The following is a 23,145-nucleotide window of genomic DNA, read 5'->3' on the forward strand; positions in this document are numbered from 1 at the left end:
AGAACCTGTAATAGACTGCAGTTTGGGGGAAATTATCAACTTTAATACTTTCTTTTATTATGAAAATAACATTTTGTATCAGAAAAAGCTGTCAATTTTAGCTCTTAGAAAGAAAACTGAAAATCGAAGAAAAAAAAAAAAATTGGAATTGTTGCTTCTCTAACAAATTGTTAGAAAGTTGCTGATTGCTTTTATGTTGTTCATGAAAGAAAAGAAACTGAATTTAGGGGATATGGACACACACTGACAGTACTTTAGCAAGTAGCTGCACCAACATGTTAAAAATGTTCATGTTGGATTTGTAGCTTTTTAGCTTGATGATGCATTTCCTTTTTTCTACCCAGGAGGTTTTCTGAGCATCTCTAAAAGGTGCACTTTTATGACACCACTACAGTGCTGATTATCAGATGGTTCCTATTCTTTAAACAGGCAAAAACACTGCAGGCATCCTGCCTTTTCTATGCTATAGTTCAAGTGATAACCACCACAAAAGAAAAGCCAATCAACACAGCCTCCCACACCACTGAAACATCAGTCTCCCACTACACGTAACTGGCATTGATTTAATGATATTCTGGCTCTACAAGCAGAGAATGTGTCAGCATTTAGTGCTTCTGTTTAACTGTTTTAGTCCAAGTCTTCAACAAGCTCATTAAGTGAAGTCACAGTGAATGGGCTGAGTATGGTTCCTTTCACAGTCCCAGATAAACCTTAGTGTGTCGGGGACAATGGGGATAACCCCATCATGGAAAGGTCTTTGTTTTGGGGGACCCAAACCTCTGTGTTCTCAAAGCCTGGGGAGGAAGACTGCAATAATAATGGGGGTGAAGGGGTGGGATGGACCTGCTGCCTGGCTGTGCTGTTCTGGATGGAGGTGATTTGGGGGTGGGAGGGATTGAGGGACATACAGACTTACTGGAGAGGCAGCTGTGGAAGTAACGGCAGATTATATCCTTTCTCTCTCTATAGCTTTGACATTGTCTTGTGTCTAAACAAACTAAATACCTAAAGGTTATTGCAGGTACAAAAATTAGGTAATCACGCATCATTCATTTTTTCTACTTCTTCTTCTGCAAATAAGTGAGTAAGATAGGACACTACAACCTAAGAGTGGTGGACAACTTGACACCTGGAAATGTTAAGGAGATTAAATCTCAGAAGTGAAGTCAGTGAGACACTTGCCTATGCTACAAAAACAAAGCTCTTAATATAATCAGAAGCAAAGGTATCTTGAGGAAGTAAAATGTCTTTTTTAAAAAAACATTTTTTTTAACCTAAATTCAGCTTTTAAAGCACTGTCATGTGGACAGATTAACTCTTTGGTGGCATGAATGTGTGCTGGGGTGGCTGTAGCTCAGGAAGTGGAGCAGGTCATCTATTAATCAGAAGGTTCGAACCTTGGTTGCTCCGGCTTGCATGTCAAACTATCCTTGGGAAAGACACTGAACATGTTGCTCTATGATGATTCACATTCTGATGATTTCATCACAGCGTGAATGATAAATAGAAAACACTAGAAAAAAGTGTTTAGAGGAATGGATGAATGAGACATGTTGTGTGAAGTGGTCTGAGTGCTTGAGTAGAAAATCTATATAAGAACCAGTCCATTTACCATGTCTCCCCACAGTAAGACACCATACAGGCAGACATATGTAATATCTGCCGAGCTTTAAATGAGTATTAACTACAGTATCTTACACATTTACTACTTTCAATTGTTGAATTTAAGGGTATGACGCAAGCATAAGAAAATTACATTTATAACATATTAACTGGGCACAGTGCTGCACTCAACATAATGTTAAACTCACCTTCAGTTTGTTCTGTTCGTATAAAGCAAAGAAAATGTTATTACAGTTGTCTGGTGTCCCATTACAAACCTGATTAGAACAGTTTGGATCCAAGGATGCCATCTGGGCCCATCTACCACAGCTACCAGCTGAGGCCACCTTAGTGATGTCTTATTGATGAAACAGCATCTAAACACACCAGACAGCCCAGTCCAGTCACAGACTGGAAAAGGTTATCCAATCCAGCAAAAAAAGCACAAACTGTTCACAAGTCATTTGATATTCTTAAATAATATGTAATCCCTGAAAGGAGGTTAACTGTTTAAGTAAAATAGATTGGTTTATTCATGCATGCTTCGGAGCAGGTGAAGCTGGTGTCTTCAAAGTTACGGTACTTAATGTGTTAAGGATCTGGGAGAGGCTTCTTGAATGACAGATTTACAGCCCAGCTCTTGGATTCAGCATTTATCAGCAAGCCTAAACCAGTCCAACTGAGTGAGCCCAGACATGCAGTACAACACACACAAACACAGTACAACGCATACATACTTTCATTGTGATTCTAGCCAGGTTGTAATCAGAGCAATAAAACGGCATGAGAAACTCCCTGAAGCTGGATGGAGAAATCCTCGCTATCGTCTTTTCTCAAGCAGGCAGTGTCTACAGAAAACCAGGCAATATTTCATAGTTGTTTTATGTCTACAGGGAGTGCAGAATTATTAGGCAAGTTGTATTTTTGAGGAATAATTTTATTATTGAACAACAACCATGTTCTCAATGAACCCAAAAAACTCATTAATATCAAAGCTGAATGTTTTTGGAAGTAGTTTTTAGTTTGTTTTTAGTTTTAGCTATTTTAGGGGGATATCTGTGTGTGCAGGTGACTATTACTGTGCATAATTATTAGGCAACTTAACAAAAAACAAATATATACCCATTTCAATTATTTATTTTTACCAGTGAAACCAATATAACATCTCCACATTCACAAATATACATTTCTGACATTCAAAAACAAAACAAAAACAAATCAGCGACCAATATAGCCACCTTTCTTTGCAAGGACACTCAAAAGCCTGCCATCCATGGATTCTGTCAGTGTTTTGATCTGTTCACCATCAACATTGCGTGCAGCAGCAACCACAGCCTCCCAGACACTGTTCAGAGAGGTGTACTGTTTTCCCTCCTTGTAAATCTCACATTTGATGATGGACCACAGGTTCTCAATGGGGTTCAGATCAGGTGAACAAGGTGGCCATGTCATTAGTTTTTCTTCTTTTATACCCTTTCTTGCCAGCCACGCTGTGGAGTACTTGGACGCGTGTGATGGAGCATTGTCCTGCATGGAAATCATGTTTTTCTTGAAGGATGCAGACTTCTTCCTGTACCACTGCTTGAAGAAGGTGTCTTCCAGAAACTGGCAGTAGGACTGGGAGTTGAGCTTGACTCCATCCTCAACCCGAAAAGGCCCCACAAGCTCATCTTTGATGATACCAGCCCAAACCAGTACTCCACCTCCACCTTGCTGGCGTCTGAGTCGGACTGGAGCTCTCTGCCCTTTACCAATCCAGCCACGGGCCCATCCATCTGGCCCATCAAGACTCACTCTCATTTCATCAGTCCATAAAACCTTAGAAAAATCAGTCTTGAGATATTTCTTGGCCCAGTCTTGACGTTTCAGCTTGTGTGTCTTGTTCAGTGGTGGTCGTCTTTCAGCCTTTCTTACCTTGGCCATGTCTCTGAGTATTGCACACCTTGTGCTTTTGGGCACTCCAGTGATGTTGCAGCTCTGAAATATGGCCAAACTGGTGGCAAGTGGCATCTTGGCAGCTGCACGCTTGACTTTTCTCAGTTCATGGGCAGTTATTTTGCGCCTTGGTTTTTCCACACGCTTCTTGCGACCCTGTTGACTATTTTGAATGAAACGCTTGATTGTTCGATGATCACGCTTCAGAAGCTTTGCAATTTTGAGACTCCTGCATCCCTCTGCAAGATATCTCACTATTTTTGACTTTTCTGAGCCTGTCAAGTCCTTCTTTTGACCCATTTTGCCAAAGGAAAGGACGTTGCCTAATAATTATGCACACCTGATATAGGGTGTTGATGTCATTAGACCACACCCCTTCTCATTACAGAGATGCACATCACCTAATATGCTTAATTGGTAGTAGGCTTTCGAGCCTATACAGCTTGCAGTAAGACAACATGCATGCAGAGGATGGTGTGGACAAAATACTCATTTGCCTAATAATTCTGCACTCCCTGTATTTACACTCAACAATCACGTCAAACCCAGAGCACAGCTGAGAACCGACAGACAGATGGTGATACGCTTAACATTTAGGAAATACAGTATATACAATTACATATCTAAATATTTGGCCAAAAAATGTAAGTATCTCTTCCAAATAAGTGCGTTAGATAGAACATTAAACTTTATGTTTGCTACTTGCTTGATCATTTAACAGCACCAAACGCTACTATAGCACCAGATCTCAGAAGTGAAGATTGTGAAAGAAGAGTCAGAGCTGAAGGGGAAAACAGCCTTAAACACAAACATAAGGCTCTAAATGCAAAAAGAAGCAACCTATTAGAAACCTTCTTCATTCATTCTAAGCTTTTCTTAACCAACAGTGTAGAGCTGGAGGAGCATGGATTAAAAAGAGCTTGTGGAGATTTAATGTACACTACCATTTTTTACATTTCATTTGAAACACTCACCTCACAATCATGCTTACACACCTAATCAATTACCAAAAACACTTTGCCCTCTGGGGATTAGAGAAAACTCAAAATAAATTCAAACTTCTGTGCCTAATTCTTGTTTTTTTTAAAACATCATTGAAGATGCCTGGCCTGGGAAAAAAAACCCAGCACAAAATACCATGATCTTCATGCCCATGATAAGTAGGGATGGGTACCGGTATCCGGTGCCATTATGGCACCGGTTCTGACATAAACGGTAGTAACCAGACCGAAAAGCAGCGCACATTTCGGTGCTTTACTTTGGTGCTTTTTTTTTCCTGAGATGTCATACACTTTGGATTCTAGCCAATCATTTTACCATTGCAAGCGTAGTAGGCGGGCCCAGGTACGTGCGTTCTTTTAGAGCAGAGCTACAGATTAAAAATGCCTAAGGCGAAGCAGTCAAAAGTCTGGCTGTACTTCACAAGATGCAAACTCAGCAGCCTGCAACAAGTGCTTTAAGGTGACACTGTGCAAAGGAGGTAACTCCTCAAATCTGATGAAACACCTAGCAATGTATAGAATTTTGTTAAAAGCCGAGAAATGCACCGTATTTGATAGCTTGCTGCGAGACCTCACACCGTGCACATCTACTGCGGGTGTGGTGCCTGTTATCGGACCCGGAGTTAGCAACATCCCCCAAGAACCCGAAGAGTAGAGTCCTGGCCCCTAGCCCTGCCAGTGTAGCAGAAATGATGACGGATGATGATGGCAGCAGCAGCCGTTCTTGTCTGGGTGAGTAGCTTAATGTTGTTCGTGTGTAATTTACGTTGAGTAGGCTAACCACGTTATTAAATTAATGCATGTAAGGTGAACTAGCAAACACCGTCGTAGTTACATGCGGCTGTCTTCTTGTTTGATGGCAGATACTCCCGTCACCCTGGCCAAAAAGCCTAAAATGACCAAAGAAAAGTGCGAAACAGCTAAACATGAAAGGTTTTTAGACAAAATTGGTGTTTTTTCCATTGATTAAGCACTGCTTCCAGCCAAGAGTGATACCATATATGCCCTATAGCTGCAGAAAAGGCTAACATTGTTATCTTTTTACAAAAAAAAAAAAAAACAGCTAAACATAAGAGGTTTTTGGACAAAGTGTGTGTTCTCCATTCTTTAAGCACCGGTTCGAGCACCGTTTAAGCACCGGCACCGTTTCAAAAGTACCGGTTTGGTACTGGTATCGGATAAAACCTAAACGATACCCATCCCTAATGATGAGTATATGTAATTTTTGGCCACATATATATGTATATGTAATCTACTCAACAGGATTTCTGTGCTGTCTCTTCATATTATATCAAAGTTCCAATTTTTCCTAGCTTTGAACATGTAATTTTTCTTTGTACGGTTCATCTGTTTAAATCTAACACATCGCATCAAACTTTCATGACCATCATACGTCATTGGCTCCTTGCTGGCTCTATGGATGTCATAAAGTTATCCAACAGAGTGTCGGTCCAGCAAGACCTTTGGTGCGATCCTCTGGGGAGGGTGAGCTCAGCCCTGCTGACCTCTACCTTCGTTTTCTACGTCGCCTTCTGCTTCCAGACTGACATGAAGCTGATTGTGTTAGTCTGAGCACTCTGCCGTGCAGATTCCCCACGCGGCGCCACCCACCATAACCCGCTTGTCTGCACAAATGGGGTCCTTGTGACAACTAACACAAGGAAAGCAGAGAAGGAGAGAAACCAAAGTGAGGAGGGCACCTTGGAGGGAGATCAATGGAAGGATGTTGACTCAGGAGAAGCAGATGCCCAGTCTTAATTAATATGGTTATGTCCTCAGCCATGACCTCACACAGGAAGGACAGGGGTCGACCACACAGGAAGTGGAATCTGATCGAGATGCATTAGGCAGAGATGAAGTCATTACTACTGTAGCCAACTGTCACATGATCACATATATGCTTAAGAAAAAATACTGCAAAGAAAACACAGAACTGCTTTGAAAAAGCATCATGGTCATTTATCGATAACAAAAACTGCTCGATGATTTTACAGCTTCTTGCTGTCTTGACTGTCATTTTCCCACACTCTACATCAAATGCGACTTTTTGATTATTTAGTTCCTGATTTTTACCTGAACAGTTCTACTTCTTACTCTCATACAGTACATAAGCATGAGCACATTTATTCTAACAAGTAAACCAGGCCTGAAAAGCTACCACATGCAACATTTTTAGATAAAACAAACTCTGATTAAGACAACAATATTTAATATTCATGAAATTATAAATGAAATCAGCACTTAACCTAAACACATACACTGCTCGGTTCTTTATCTTTGCACCATTTCATACTGACAAGGTGCTCAGGGACCTATTGGAGGACAAGCTGCCTCCTCATTTCAGATAAAAGCCACACATCCCAGTCTCAGTATATCTGACCGTTTTCAGTCTGTGCCTAAAGCATCTGCTGGTATCACAGCTACTGGGTTGTTTCAGCCCAACCTGATAAATCTGCAGGATGACCGCCTCTGTGTTGTCTGACACAGGACACACACAGGTGGCGATGCAGCTCTTACACTGGCTTCCTCCTCCCTCACAGTGATAATGAAATGTGTGATTGGCTACTGGTTGAAAACCTCTTATCTCAAACGTGTCAGCTGCCAGGAATTAAAGAAATCCACCTCGGTTTCCAGACTGACAACAGTGACATCTGAAACCACAAAATGATAAAGTGTATAACCTGAATTCATGAGGATCACTCACAACACCTAACAAGACATGGCCCTTTCTCCTGGACTCATTGTCTGAATCCTGCAGTGTGTTGAATTCTGTTATTCCTTTTGAACAATGAAATCTACAACAAAGAGTCACTCAAACATCCATTAAATTTAACTTCCACTTGCAGTCCCTTCTGTAGAGACATATGTGTATGTGTGGCCTTTTGTCATGGTAATAAAAAAGAAGCAATATAGTCACCCAGCACACCCACCCAATCTGACCTGCTCCAGGCAGGCAGGAAGACATTAGCAATCCAATGCAGGATGACAGTTTTCTGCCTTTCACTCTCACCTGCTGGGCTGTGTGTGAAAGAGGCTTAGGTTGGATGTAAGCACCATAAAAAAGTCATTACTGCCTTTCACAGGATGCTGATGAGAGACCCAGCGTACGAGAGGGGTCAAGTGAAATGGGCTTTAAAGGTTGATGCTGACATTTACAGGCCAATAATGCTTTTATTAAATATTTTCTGCATTTGTTCGATTGCTTTCACTTGTCCTGTTTCATGCTTAAAGCTCTGTGTAGTATTTTTGCTTCTTTAGAATCAAAGAGCTTGAAAATCTTCCAAAATAACATTTACACAGCATAATTGAACAGCATAACTCTTTATATCTGGAAAATAAACAACTGATAGTCAAATCAGATGATATATATATATATATATATATATATATATATATATATACACACACATACACATACATACATACATATATATATATATATATATATATGTGTGTGTGTGTGTGTGTCTGTGTGCGCTTGCATATATAATCTCTACACTTTCATCACCATCAGTCAGTACCTCCCCTTTAAAGGTCATTTAATTAGCTTTGAATAATTAAATTGCTTCACACATGTTACTTGATACATATGTTTGTCAGTCATGCAATGGACTCAGACTCAATTTAAATTTTGAAACTGGAGAAAATGATAATCTCTGGGATTTATAGATTTTTATGAATGGAAGGAATTACATTAACAGTGTTAGTAATGTATCTGTTACCGTGATGATTTAATATCCAAACGAAGCTCTTTATTACCAGCCCCATAAAATGAGGGCCTGTCTTAATTGTAGTTCGTTGTTTGTTTCCACACTGTGTTTTGAAGTGATTGGGATTCAGCTCACAGGCTGAAATGAGCTTTTGTAATGAGTCTAATAAAGCCAGTCTTTACAGACAGTCTGCCTTATGCCTGCATCTGGAGAGATGCTTATTAAGATAGTAGCTCCTTATCACACTGGCATACAGACAAATCTCTCTGTGTGAGTGAGCGTGTGATTATGTGTGTTTGTGAGTATGTGTTTTTAATGCCTTATAAAAGGACTACGTATGCTGCACATTGTACCAAAATGTATTTTTCAGGATCTCCTGCGGCCAGTGTGACTTTCAAAAATTCTTGGTTTGAACCTTTACCCTTTGAAAGCTGTAGCTGAGAATTAATGAGCTGGCAATAATGAATAATTAGATTACAAAGAGGGAAAAGAGGGAATGGGGGTGGGGGGCAAAGAAGGTAGAGAGCGAAGGTGCTCAGGGTCAAAACTGAGGCATTTATAATGAAAAGAGAAGCAATGACAGATGCCTTCAATGACAGGAATAACCTACATTCACACCCACACAATTCATAGCGTCTGCGGATGGAAGAAGGCGCAGGAGAAAACTCAAACACCAGAGGGCAGTAGAGTATCTGTTCAAGGCAAGGCGCTCAGGCATAACAGTATGGGAAAAAGTTAAAGGTCACAACAGCTGAACAGCAGTCATTTCTTATGATGTCACACATTAGAGGCAAAGACAGTACACACACACACACACACACACACACACACACACACACACACACACACACACACACACACAGAGAAAACAGCTTCAAATACCATTCACACATTTCCAGACTATCACCTTCACATCAGATTCAGAAGATTGTGCCAGACTCCACTCACACACAGCACATACACAGACTAAGCACTATCCTTAGTACTATCCAGGACTATCCTCTTCTCTGCCTGTAAATACAGCCTGCCTGTCTCCCTCTGCCTCCTGCTGCTCCTGCTGCATTATGGATTAACTCTTTGTTACAGGTGTACACAACATGTTTGTGTGTTTAGTGCCAACTGGGCCATCCAAGCTGGATGCATGGGAGGAGCACAGCCACGGACACACTCTGGTATCACTTTACTAATCCGTCAGATAACTACTGGCATACTCTGCTAGTACCCATTATGTTCAGGGCATGCTGTGTTTGGTGTTTGCCATTCAAACACATCTGGTTCTGCTTATGCTTTTTCCTATATTTCCAACCATTTATAAAAAGGATGGGGGAGGGGGGGGGTGTCAGCAATGATGTGACCTGTTATGGGAGGGGCTTTTTTTCTTGAAATTAGATTTGAATTTCAGGAGATCTTCATGCTCAAATAAAAAGAAGCAGCAGCAGTCATAGAGATGACAGAGACAGTACAAGCAAAAGGGCAAGTATTCATGGTTGAGAAATGACTCAAACTTCAACCCACCCTTATGACTAGTCTATTTACATCTTCTGTGGGTACTGAAATCTGCTCCTGACTCTCTAAAGATGATTTTTCACCCATTTGTATTGATGAAATCTGGTGAAAAATGGACCCTCCAGAGAAAAAGCTCTTACCCCACCTCACAAGCATTAATTGCTATGAAAGCTGCTGCAAAGCTCTGGACATAGCATCTTTTAACTTATACATAACCAGAGGAAGAAAAATGAATGTCACCAAATGACAGTGGAGTGAATGTTAGGATGACTGGAATCCTTTGTGACTATTAGGCAAAAGACAAGTTCTCACTGTTGTGTCTGGTGAGGCAGCCATCACGTCTCCAGACGGCCTCGTCTCATCTCACCCTGCCATCAGAGCAGATTGAGTTCATGCTAAGGACCACTGGAGTCTGTGCAGGTACTCCACTGAGGCTTTGACCTGCATGTGGAAGACTCATCAAAAACCTCATCAGGAATTCTGCCTCTGAGCCCTCCGATCTGTTCAGTCATTTCCCTGGGTGAAGCCCAGCAGACACAAGGCTGAAATAAGGGCAATAAAGCTAATATATGAACAAACACTACTTTGCTGGACTAATAAGGGTATTCTACTAAACATGGCTTTAGATAGAAATCCCCCATCTCTCTGTCACCTACATACACATGGATTTGAAAGATTTCAGGATATGAGTGCAATAACATTGCTCCTGGTCATGGAGGTCAAGGGTTAACCCAGCTGAGAGTGAAGATGGCTGCATCATCAGCACCACGGGGATAAAGAGAGGAAGAGAAAGGAGGGCAGACAGGAGAGAGCAAAAAAGTCACAGAAAATAGGTCAGTCAGAAAACATGATTAGCCACTACACAAATGACACCAGCAGCAAACTCGTGCCATGTGCGAGAGAAGTGGTGTCCTGTATCAGTTCCTCACGCTGGATTCAGATTTCCCAAATAACTGCTAAAGCTTACTGAGCCCACACTGTACAAACTGGCAAGCATGGACTTGCTGCCTCACCAATACACACAAACCCACACAGACACCTTCTTCCCCTCACTGCCTTACATGGTGCTGGAGCGATCCCTCTTGCCGTTGCAGCCCTTTGCGTTGCGTGGGGTTGCTAAGCGCAGCCAATATTTCACAAACACAGCAAAACAGCCACCCTGATATCCTGCTACACTGCCATCCTGGACAGCAGAGACACAGCCTGCTCCATGTCCTTCCAGGAACTCACTGAATCTGGCTCTGTGTTTCTGTTATGCTACACTGAGCCAAATAAAGTGATGATACAGAGTTTGTCGATTTACAGCTGACAAGTGAAGAACAGAATATCTTTCTATTATATTTCTTTTATAACTGCTTTATTGTCCTCCACGGGTAAAAAAGGCCCTCAAACTGCTTATAAACTATAATTACTTGGGATTTTTTTTTCTTTTAGAGGTTTAAATCAGTGAGTACTAATAAGAATTAATAATAAAAAAATATTCTACACAAATAATCAACCATGCATTCTCCTTGCAGCTCATCTCCATGTCATTGCTATAAAATTCATTATAAAGCAGTATTAGCAGAATAACACTTAGGATCTGGGTTTGGAGATGACTGTTTTACATCCTGACCTGAGTGTTTCTGCCAACCTCTGACTCTGCTGCGTTGTTTCTTGGGGGTCTTGAGCCCACCTGCTGGCCCAATGAGGGAATGTGCGTCTTGAGAGGTGCCGGAGGTAGAGCTAGAGGTGACGTCCTGCTGGGGGTCTGGGGGATAGGTAGGGCACTGTGCACAGGTTTGGGTTTGGGGAGTCCCGACTTCATATTTGAGGCCACTAGAATGGCTGGCATCTTTTCCCCAGCGACCAGATGACTGCAAGCTCCCCTCCCCGTCACACTGAGATGGAAATCCTGTCACCGGTAAGCAGGAATTCTCTGCAATCAAGCTACTTTTCTGTTTGTGAATGAGTTACCAGACTGGAGGAAAAAAAGGAAAGAAAGGAAAAAAACACGGCACACATATTGAGGTTGCACCTGATCCAACGCCTGATTGAAGTGTGCAGTTTGTTCATGTCCCAGTCTTAGCTTCTCCTACTGATTCTTAGCAGGAGGTGGGGTGGGGGTTGACCTGAGCTCCCCAACATGCAGCGGAATGGTTTAAAACCCACAGAATCCCACCTGCATCCTGTTACTAAGTTGGATCAGCTTGTCATTTCATGCAAGAATAATTTGGCCTCAGAGTTTTTTGGTTTAAAAAAAAAAGGTATCCTGATGAAAATTCACTCTGCAAAGTCCAAGAAAGAAGATCAAAAATCCCACTTCACACCAAAAGGAATCCCCAGTTGCCTCGTGGTAGAGTGAGTGTTCCCTTCCATTTATTTCCAGCAATGAGTGAGAGTCAGCAAATGGCCAAGGATCCAATTGGAAGCAGAGCAGCTCCACTCCCACAGAGCCCTGGTAATTAATTACACCGTAGCTTCAGGAAGACAGCAAGAAACCCCGTTTTTGAGGAAGAGCAGAGAGAGTAGTAGAAACGGGGAGATGGAGAGGAAGGGGGGGAAGCAAAAGTCAGCAGCGACACAGCCACCACTCACTTCAGCGACTGCTCAGCCTGTGACTACACAGCCTGAAACACACTGCGCTTTCCTCTACTGCCTCTCTCTCTCTCCCTCACTGGTAAGTCTGTGGTTAGCAGCAGGTGTGGCTTAGATCAGGACTGACATATGTGAAAAGCTCAACATATCTACACAGTGGGTTCCTCTCACACAGCGAGTCTGCCTCTCACATAAAGATTCCACCACGATGCTATATGTTAACCACTGATACAAAATAATATTCATTAAAAATAATAACTTGCTAGTTCCACTTGCATTTTAATATGTGGGATAAGGTACGCCCATGGTCTTAAAATGTGGCAAATCATCCCAGCCCACTCAACACAGGTTGCATAAAATCATGTGATTTTAATGGAAAACAACAATACTATTAACCTGCTTTGTCTGTGAAGGTTCTCAGTCATCCAGGTCATCGTAGTCAAAGGAGCTTGCAAAGAAAAGCGTCTGGACTTCTTTAAGTTACTTGAAGACGTTTCACCTCTCATCCGAGAAGCTTCTTCAAGCTTCCACCATTTGACCTTAGAACTGAAGAAGCTTCTCGGATGAGAGGTGAAACGTCTTCAAGTAACTTAAAGAAGTCCAGACGCTTTTCTTTGCAAGCTCCTTTGACTATTAACCTGCTTTGATGCTATTTCATGAAAAGTAGAATTTCCAGCAACAAATATTACATGGACTCAGTTTTTTGCACACGTTTGTGTTCCACATGAATGTAAGCCTGCTTGTTCTGGTCATTTCAGGAGTTGTTATCCAAATTAATGGCTTTGGTGATGCAGATTTTATCTCCAGTGCCATCATCAGGTTGAATTTGTGATACTGAGTGAAATATCTTGACAACAAATCAATACACAGTCCTTAATTTTGGTATAGACATTCCTATATAATGTTGTACTGATTAACAGACTCTCTTTTCTGTATTCTTTCCGTCTTCTGTCTGTTAAGCTTCCACTTTATAAATATGAGGATGGCCAATTAGTGGACTAGTGTCAGATCAGCCTAACTCCCAGCAGGCTTAGTCAAGCTGCTGAGATCCTGCTACAGTAAGGAGGGGAAAAAAGAGATTTACTCAAGAGAAGGATTTACGCCCCTCCCCAGTCACCCATAACTAGTTAATTTAAGAATGCACAGAGTAATCTGTATTTGAATCAAGAGTTGGATATAACTGTATTCTCAACTATGTTTTGATGGAAAAATATTTTCTCTCCAACAAAAAACTAGCAGTGGCAAGATTTCCCTGACTACTGATGGCACCATCAGGAACCAGCCATCCTTTCTGAACTGTTAATGTCTCCACATGATCCCATGGAAATCTTCTGACTAAAAAAAAAAAAAAAAGCCGAAAATCTCGCCCCAGGTCTACTCTACATCTTCCCAGGTCTTTTAGTTTGAAACAACTGTTTACTGTAAATAATAGCCTAATGCAGTAATTACTTACAATAAACAATCTAAATAAAACATAGAAAAATAGACTGACCAACATTAGAAACATGTGAAAGTTTATGTCTCTAAACTGAGCGCACCTCTATTCCATTCGGACGTGAAAGGGTCAGACATTAACTATACACTCTCTCATTTCTAGTAACTCTCAGAACAGTAACACCCCTGCCACACACACACACACACACACACACACACACACACACACACACACACACACACACACACACACACACACACACACACACACACACACACACACACACACACACACACAGGACTTTTGCAAGAGCACGATTTAATCCAAAGGAAGGGTGTGCTTAGTATGTTAATCTTAATCCTGTTACATTAATTCTAAATTATGCAAATACCAATATCAGCTTATAAATTTGTGTCATGGTGGTGTACGTAGAGAGGGGTGGGGTTGTAGATGAAATTATTATTTATTTTTTTATACCCCGTGAAACCTGAAACCCTGTACACTGTATTTGTCTTGGATGTTTCTAACTGGCTTCAGTGAGTTTCACCCATTTGTATGTAGCCTTGCAATCTCTACCTGCAGGTCTCAGTTACCCCACCTTGTCAACTACAGCTGTAAGTGGTGGTGAGTGAAAATACAGAGGGCCTCCATGATTAAAAACAACCATATCTGGACATCACAGGACTTCTTTGAAACATAAAGGAAAATACATTTACTCCACCCTGCTTGTCTCACGTCATCCACTCAATTGGAAAATGAGGAAAGAAGAAAAACATGCAGCATGTAGAGTTACAGGGGAAACTTCCATTATTTTCCTACTATCATCTGACACTAAACACGTTCCAGTCCCTCACAGATCACACTGCAGCACTTCGCAGAGTAGAAAGAAAAAAGGAGTCATATTTGATTTATGCAACAACCTTTGAAGATACCTGATGACAGTCCAGTGGAGTCTAATAATAGAGCCCGTTTGGCAGTAAATGGGTGGTATTGACAGTAATAACTAGGACACCCACTGCATTGCTCTGCTGTGTGTTTATACAGTATTTCTTCTTAGAATAATAAACAGTTGTGTGGGGTAGATGGTGGGCGTTTGCTGAGAGCACAATGACTTGTTCACACTCAATGCACAGCGTTTTAAAGGAATTTAAAGGGTATACATTTAGTCAGGACATGCTACCTTACCACATCCCAAAAAGCAGCACAGACATTTGAAATTGTGTCACAGGACAAATGATGCTAACCTCTGTCCTGGTAATCAGCAGGTAGATTGCAGCAAAAGCTGGCACACGCCCAACTTTATTGCTATGAACATGTATTTTTGTATCAAACCACTGTGTGCCAGAACATTCACTCTTATTTTAATGGTTTCACTGACATAGATAAGGAGGCAGCATTTTTTTATATAACTGAGCTATTATCTGTCTAAACAAAGCCTATTGTTACAAATAATGACCACTTTCTCTGCAAATGTTGTGTTATTCCAGTAGTTGTGTTTATGCTCCAGTTGGAAAAAACAAGATTTAAAGTGGGCTCTAGTGTTTTAGTTTATAGATGAATCAGTTAGTATCCAATGAATATTCTCTGTCAAGTTGACAAAAGAGTAAACCTACCAAACACGTAATGAAATTCTAACTAGGGATGTCGCCACAACCGAAACAGTACCTTTCTATGCCAAAATTCTGAAAATGTGAAGGAACCTGTTTTTCAATACTGAAGGCAGCAGGCATACAGCTGCTCCACTCTTTAGTAGGGATGGGTACCGATATCCGGTGCCATTATGGCATAAACGGTAGTAACCAGACCGAAAAGCAGCGCACATTTCGGTGCTTTATTTCGGTGCTTTTTTTTTTTTTTGAGATGTCATACACTTTGGATTCTAGCCATTCAATTTTACCTTTCCAAGGATAGTAGGCGGGCCCAGGTACGTACATTCTTTTAGAGCAGAGCTACAGATTAAAGACGCCCAAGGCGAAGTGGTCAAAAGTCTGGCTGTACTTCACAGCAAAAGATGCAAACTCAGCAGCCTGCAACAAGTGCTTTAAGGTGATACTGTGCAAAGGAGGTAACACCTCGAATCTGATGAAACACCTGGCGACGCATATCTCGGCTTTTTTTAAAAGCCGAGATGTGCACCGTATTTGATAGCTTGCTGCAAGGCCTCACATTGAGCACATCTACTGCAGGTGTGGTGCCTTTTATCGGACCCGGAATTAGAAACATCCCCCAAGAACCCGAAGAGTGGAGCCCTGCCAAGGTAGCAGAAATGATGACGGATGATGATGGCAGCAGCAGCCGTTCTTCTCTGGGTCAGTAGCTTAATGTTGTTCGTGTGTAATTTACATTGAGTAGGCTAACCACGTTATTAAATGAATGCACGTAAGATGAATTAGCAAACACCGTCGTAGTTACATGTAGGGGTGGGTTTTGCTTATCGATTTATTGATTAAAATCGATTCTAGCTTGGATAACGTGATATGGATTCATTAAAATCCAGAATAGATTTTTTAATATAAATTTATTTTGCCCGAAATGCCAGAATCTCAAGTTAAACCTCACAAAATTTCAACAACAACCAAAGAGTTAAAACAGGAAATGAGAGCAGGTACACGGATTCTGCACAAAGACATAAACGCAAAGCGTGGACCCGCCGACAGATCAGAATCAGTAAGATGTGGCCTTTCTCACCCGACGGCACGGACACGGCTGAAAGCCGACAGCTCACTGATTCTGATCCGTCGGCGGGTCCGCGCTTTGTGTTTACGTCCTTTTTGCACTAGATTCTGAAGCCGCAGGTTTTATCTCTCTCCAAACAATATTGACTGAACCAGCAGCAAAAGAAGATCCAAACTATGCTTCACATAAACATCATCATGAATTCCCTCTTACTTTTGCTGTTATGCTTCCCAGTGATAAAATCACACTTCATGCACAGCTCTCTATCTCTCTCTCTGTACTTCAAGAACAGTTTCCTGTCTAAAAATGTGTTTTCTGCATTATTAACTTGCTTATTACGCACAAGTCTAGCGTTGTTTACAGCGCTGTCGGCTGCTGTTTTTTTTTCCTTTTACTTACTTCCGAAAAGAAAGCCTAATTTCTGCTGTTCAATAGGCTACTGAACAAATTTAAACTTTTTAAAATTATGCAAAATTGCAAAACGCTTAGCTGTGTCTCTAATAAAACCTCTGTAACTTTGCTCTGCTTCACTTCAGCAGCGTTTTTGATCTAATGCAGAATATTTTTTATAAAATCTCAGGCCAGGAAAATCACCTTCATGTTTTTCTGTGTTTTATCTTCAGCTACTTTGACACAAAGGCATCTGCTGTGATGCTTACACCTTTGATAAAGTCTCACAAGTGTCAACTTTCTTTTTATAGATATAAAAATATGGAAATGTACTGATACATGATCTGAACTATAATATTTCTGACTGTCTGAGGCAAAATTTCCCCGATTCAAATCGAATTGAATCGAATCGTGGATCGAATCGATTCAGGACCTTGTGAATTGGAATCGAATCGATTCTAGAAATCAGTGATGATACCCAGCCCTAGTTACATGCGGCTGTCTTCTTGTTTGATAGAGTGATACCGTATGTGCCCTATAGCTGCAAAAAAGGCTAACATTGTTATCGTTTTACAAAAAAAACCAAACAGCTAAACATGAGAGGTTTTTGGAAAAAGTTTGTGTTTTCCATTCTTTAAGCACCGGTTTGAGCACTGTTTAAGCACTGGCACCGTTTCAAAAGTACCAGTTTGGCACCGGTATCGGATAAAACCTAAACGATACCCATCCCTACTCTTTAGCAGCTGAGCATGCAAATAATAAAAAACTGACACCCTCAGGTTGTGTTTATAGCCGCTAGTGAGGTCAGTAAAGCTTCATATTAACAACAATGAAGTATTTAACAGTTGTCATAAATGTTAACCTAGCTGGTGCACACGTTGGCATTAGCAGTTTAGCTGTTAGCAATTACCTGATAGCCACATTAGCCAGCTATTAAGTTAAGGTACCAGCTATCAGCTATGGCTAAAAATAAAATGATAACGTTAATTTGGGAGCTAGGCAGCAAATGCTATCAGCCTTGGTCATCTGTAACATTATTGGACAGTGTTAATGTAACAGGTTAACACAATTATTTGTGTCTCCAAAGTGTTATTTGTTTGTAGACTGAAGCAGTGAAAACTCTACCAGCAAATAGATAGAAACCACCAAAATCACAGGAAATAAACACAGTTGTACCTGAATGCATTTGTACAAGCCACTATTGACCTAATCTTTAACTTTTTGCAATTTTTTTTAAGTCTCCTAATCATGCATTCCCCCCTTTCATTCATCAAAATGGTGTTGCACATTTTCTTTCTGAATACCATTTTCTCTGGTATTCAGTTTATAAATGGGCTGCATGATAGACAACACCATCTCATTTTAAACTCAAACTGTACACAACTACAATTTCTGCTATCCCATAGTCATGGTTTTGACAAACGTACCAAATTTTTTGCTAGCAATGGCTACCATGGGTTAACTTTGATCTGCTCCTCACACTCACTGCAGATCTTATAAGGAATTACAAACATAAATGCATGCTCCCCTCAATATAAGTGCATTCTGTTATTCAACTTTTGCTTATTAGTGCAGCACACACCCACAGTACAAACTGTGCAAAATTAATGTTACTATGTATCACTCCAAATAATCTAATTTATCTGGATTGGAGTCATAGACCACTGCTTCGCTGCAGTGAAATGTTGACTAGAAACAGCTGTCTGTTTGCTGAACACACCCCATTCCTCCTGTCACTTGTGTTGGCCTTACTGAGCAGGCTATTCTTGAAAGGGTGCTGCACCCATCATTCTATAGTGAAGTAAAACAAATTTAAGTCACAGACTGGCAGCAATCCACTCCCAGAATCTCCAACCAAACAACTTCATATCTATTTAAATATTTCTGCACTGTAAATGAAAGAAAATTGCACACACGCATTGGCGCACACACACACACACACACTTTATACCCGTCCTTTGCTGATTTTTTTTTTTCATTAGCAGAGTTAGCAGAGCAGAACAAGTACAGTAGGCTCCCACTGACAGGAGCTGCACTAACTGGAGCGACGGCCTGACATTTCCACCATGACAGCACACGATCTACAACTTGACCTACACACTGGACTATTTCCTCTCTCTCTCTCTCTCTCTCTCTCTCTCTCTCTCACACACACACACAGTTTGAGTAATGAACAGTGTCAGGTCTGTAAGGCCGGATCACAGGGGTAAGAGGAGCTGACTCCATGAAGCCCAGCAGGGTCCTGGCATGTCTCGAGTGACACAACACACAGCGTCAGGCCAATGACACACAAATAAACAACACTCAGAATATCAAACCTATTTATACAAATTTGTTTAAGAGAATGAGCTAAGCCAGCGGAGAGAGAAGCACTGTTTGCTTTGGAAACATGAAACAAGTCCAGGATACACAGCACAGATAATGCAATAAAGAGTCACCTGACAGGGAAGGGTGTGTGCATCAGTCCGGATCCTGCTGAGTGTGTTTGTGCCCTTGCCCAGCTACAGCTGTGACACGTGTGTGGAAACATGTGTGTGTTCATGCACGCATGTGGTGGTGTGTATGTAAATCTTTGTATGTATGTGTCTTTGGGGCATCCTGTCACTTTCCTGTCACATGACACCTACACAAATCATCACTCTGAGCAGGATTCTGTCTGTTCAGAAGGAGCTTCAAACATACACACACACACTTGTACTCTTATCAAGTCATCTGGCCTCAAGTCAAATACAATAAGTTAAAAGAAAATGTCCTACATATTTTAACTTAGGTTGTACTTCTGTAGCTTTGAATGTGGTATGGTTGTTGGTCTTGACGGACTGGTATTTCAGAAACTGCTGATCTACTGTGATTTTCCCACACAACATCTCTAGAGTGTACAGAAAAAGGTCTGAAAAAGAGAAAATATCCAGTGAGCTGCAGTTTTCTGGGTGAAAATGCCAGAGGTCAGAGGAGAATGGCCAAACTTGTTAGAGTGAAAAGGAAGCCAACAGTAACCCAAACAAGCAGTTGTTAGAACATGTGATGCAGAAGAGCATATCTGAACATACAACAATTTGAACTTTGAAGTAAATAGACTACAGCAACGGGAGACCATACTAAGAACTGGAAACTGAGGCTACAATTTGCAGGGGATCACCAAAAGTGGACAAGAGAAGACAGGAAAAGGTTGCCTGAGCTGATGAGTCTGGATTTTTGTTGTAACACTCAGTCGGTAGGTTCAGAATTTGGTGTAAACAGCATGAAAGCATGGATCCATCCTGCCTTGTATCTAGAATTCAGTTATTTTCTTGACTCATTTGGTCCCCTTAGTAGGGCTGGGCCATATCATACCATTCACGGTAATACCGGTATAATGTTAGGCAATGATAAGAAAATTAAAAGAAAATAAAGAAAATTAAATATCGCGATAGAATATGGAAAAACGCGCACGCGCAGTGCCTTTGTTTTCATGCGGCGGCGGAGAATGAGAAGAGCGAAAGCGGATCGTTGTATGAAACAGATGAACCAGAATTGGTTTGTGAAAATGCTGCAACTTCAGTGGTGTGGAACTGGTTTGGCTTTCGTCCGTCAGATACACAACAAAGCACAATTTTTGGTAGAGCATGCTAGCGAGCCGTCTTTATTACAGTGTTTTTTGGAAAATAAGGCACACTTAAAATCAATCCTTTGATTTTCTGATAAATCCACAGTGCCCCTTATAATCCGGTGCACCTTACGTATGAATTCTGGTTGTGCTTACTGACCTCGAACCGATCTTATGTGGTACACGGCGCTCAAAAGTCTGTCAAAAAATGTTTTAGTACAACTTCCGTAAGCTACGAAGCCGCACCGCTTGATGGATTGTCGGAGCATTACGGCTATCGTAGGCAGGAGCCTCGCGGAGTGGTACGTACTGTGCTTCAACATAATATTACCGTATTGTGTGTGTATAACCTCTTTTTAAGTTTTGTGGATACTATACATGGTTATGCTCAGGATATGTCGGCCAATTTCCACTGGAAATGCCTTTTGGTTAAACTGTCAGCGAGGAATTTGCATTTGAAATGTTGAAAATAATTTTTTTTTTTTTTTTTTGGGGGGGGGGGGGGTTGCACTAATAAAGTTGTGGAGTTATTTTGTCTTGCGTCAATTATATCATCAGTTATATTGTTCTCGCAGATTTTCAAACATGTATCGTGATAAATATTTTTGGCCATATTGCCCTGCCCTATCCCTTAGTATCAAATGAGCATCATTTAAACACCATAGCCTACTGTTGTTGACCATGTTTAACCTTTTATGAAAAACACTGTACCAACTTTCATTTTTATAATATGCCATTTCACAGAGCTGAAATCATCTCAAACTAGTTTCTTCAATAAGGAGATGCATTCATTGTACTCAAATGGGTCTCCACAGTCACCAAATCTCAGTCCAATAGAAGGGGAACAGGAGATTCCAGTCATGACTGTGCAGCTGACAAATCACCAAATTCAAATTGGGCAATCTTTACCACAAATAATAATTCAAGCTGTTCCAAAGACAAAAGAGTCTTCGCTAGTAGAAACAAAATGTCCCTGTGAATCGTTCAATGGGTGTAAAAAAATAAAAAATAAAATAAAATACACACACACACACACACACACAGGATTCTTGAGACAGAGACAAATTCTGCACAAATTACTTAAATACCTGACAAAATGTCAGTAGCAGGAAAATTCACAAAATACACACACACTCAGACAGCGGACAAAAGCGAGACACAGAAGACAGCAGCACCCAAACAACAGTCTCCCTGCAGTAAACTGGAGTGACAGATAAGAAAAGCAGGGAGAAGTCATCATGGCCACAGCTCCAAGGTAGGGGTGTGTGTGTGTGTGTGTGTGTGTGTGTGTGTGTGTGTGTGTGTGCGCGCGCGTGCGCGCATGTGGGGGAGGAACTCACCATGTGATCTGAAGCCCTACTTTTTAAATGAAAAAACTGCAGAGAATAGAAATATATAAAATATAATAAACTGTCTCCTCAATTAGTTTGTAATGAAGTCTGGACAATTAACCGGCACTAATCAGCCTTTAATAGCTCATTTACCACCATTTAGCTAAAGGTGGACTTACATGTGAACACAAAATGCTGGACGTGTTTTCCACCAAAATCTAATTACACAACTGCTATGACTTCTAGGAATCTTCTCTTTTATTGTGGGAACATTAACATTAAACCCCCCCAAACAACCGACAACGGAGCTAGTGGTTAATATTTTATGTATGGATGAGGGTGAAGAAAAGGACAACTACTGTCTGAAAGCATTAGAGCCCCACTTCCTGCTGTTTCCAGAAATGTTCCAAATGACATAATAAATGTAGGTAAATATTAGTTGGTGTGACCTCCTTTGTGCCTTTGAGTGTTCAGAAAAAAGGAAAAGGTTGCTTGGCCTAAAAATCCCAAACACCAGCCCCCACCCAGCAGCAAGTGACATTCAACTGCATGGCACTCTGTTCCTTAGTGGAATAATCAGTATGGGTGAGATTAAAAATTGCACCACGTAACAGGGCTGCAATAAAGCAGCCCATGTAATGCGAGCCCCGGGCTTAAATAGCAATTACCCCCAACTGCTGTGACACAAAACCACTTACTGCCCCCCCAGTGATGAAATAGGACAGAAACGGCAGACAGGAAACAGCAGGTAAGGCACAGAGGAAGAGAAGAAGTGAGCTGGAACAGAAATAGGGCAGATCAGAACAGAAATGACTTAAAGGGAACAAAGGAATAAGTTGGGGTAACAACAGGAAGCAAGTTATTACTTTTTGTACTTGACTGAAGAGTCAGGAGATAAATACTGGATCACTATCATTTGCAAACATGCTCTTGTTTATTTTTTTCAAAAGTGTATTTAGGCAACAACTAGAATGTACATGCTTAAAAATGCTATTCTGCTCTGACATAGTCCTCACTGAACAGTGGAGTCACATGAGAACATCCAACTAAACTTTCTACTGCACTTTTACACAACTAACGGCTCATTAGTGCAGCGGTTTGGATGCAGAAACAAAGAATCGAAGGTAAAAAAAACAAAACAAAAAAACCCCAAAAAACAGCCGACTACCATTTTCTCAGGCTTCCAGTGATATTAAACAAGCACTGGACTTGTATACAGTATATTCAACAGAGCATTATTAATAGAATGTTTGTCCATGCACGAAAGCAAAAAGCATTTGAACTGCCACGTCTAACAGACTGCACAGAATGAATAGAAGAATATTCAAAGTAATTAAATCATTCAAATCTTTTTTTTTTAACCTCAGCAGAGATATTTACACAGAAGCTGGGAAAC

The 23,145-nt window shown here is 41.0% G+C and overlaps 1 protein-coding gene across 5 annotated transcripts in view; it reads right to left on the minus strand.

Moving 5' to 3' along the window:
* nav2a (neuron navigator 2a) overlaps nt 1-23,145 on the minus strand; it is a 218,705-nt gene that overhangs the window by 87,459 nt on the left and 108,101 nt on the right. For 3 of the 5 annotated variants that reach the window (XM_084953121.1, XM_084953201.1, XM_084953037.1), the window contains exon 1: nt 11,370-12,364. The exons of 1 other annotated variant lie outside the window; for it this stretch is intronic. In XM_084953121.1, coding sequence (XP_084809247.1) covers nt 11,370-11,588 — 219 coding nt within the window. In that variant the 5' untranslated portion in view covers nt 11,589-12,364. Of the gene's footprint in view, nt 1-11,369; nt 12,366-23,145 lie in introns of those variants that run through there. One more of the 5 variants, XM_084952952.1, reaches the window with a different exon arrangement.

This window comes from Perissodus microlepis, chromosome 1, assembly GCF_051167445.1.
Source record: "Perissodus microlepis isolate ML-2025 ecotype Zambia chromosome 1, ASM5116744v1, whole genome shotgun sequence".
NCBI classification, from domain to species: domain Eukaryota; kingdom Metazoa; phylum Chordata; class Actinopteri; order Cichliformes; family Cichlidae; genus Perissodus; species Perissodus microlepis.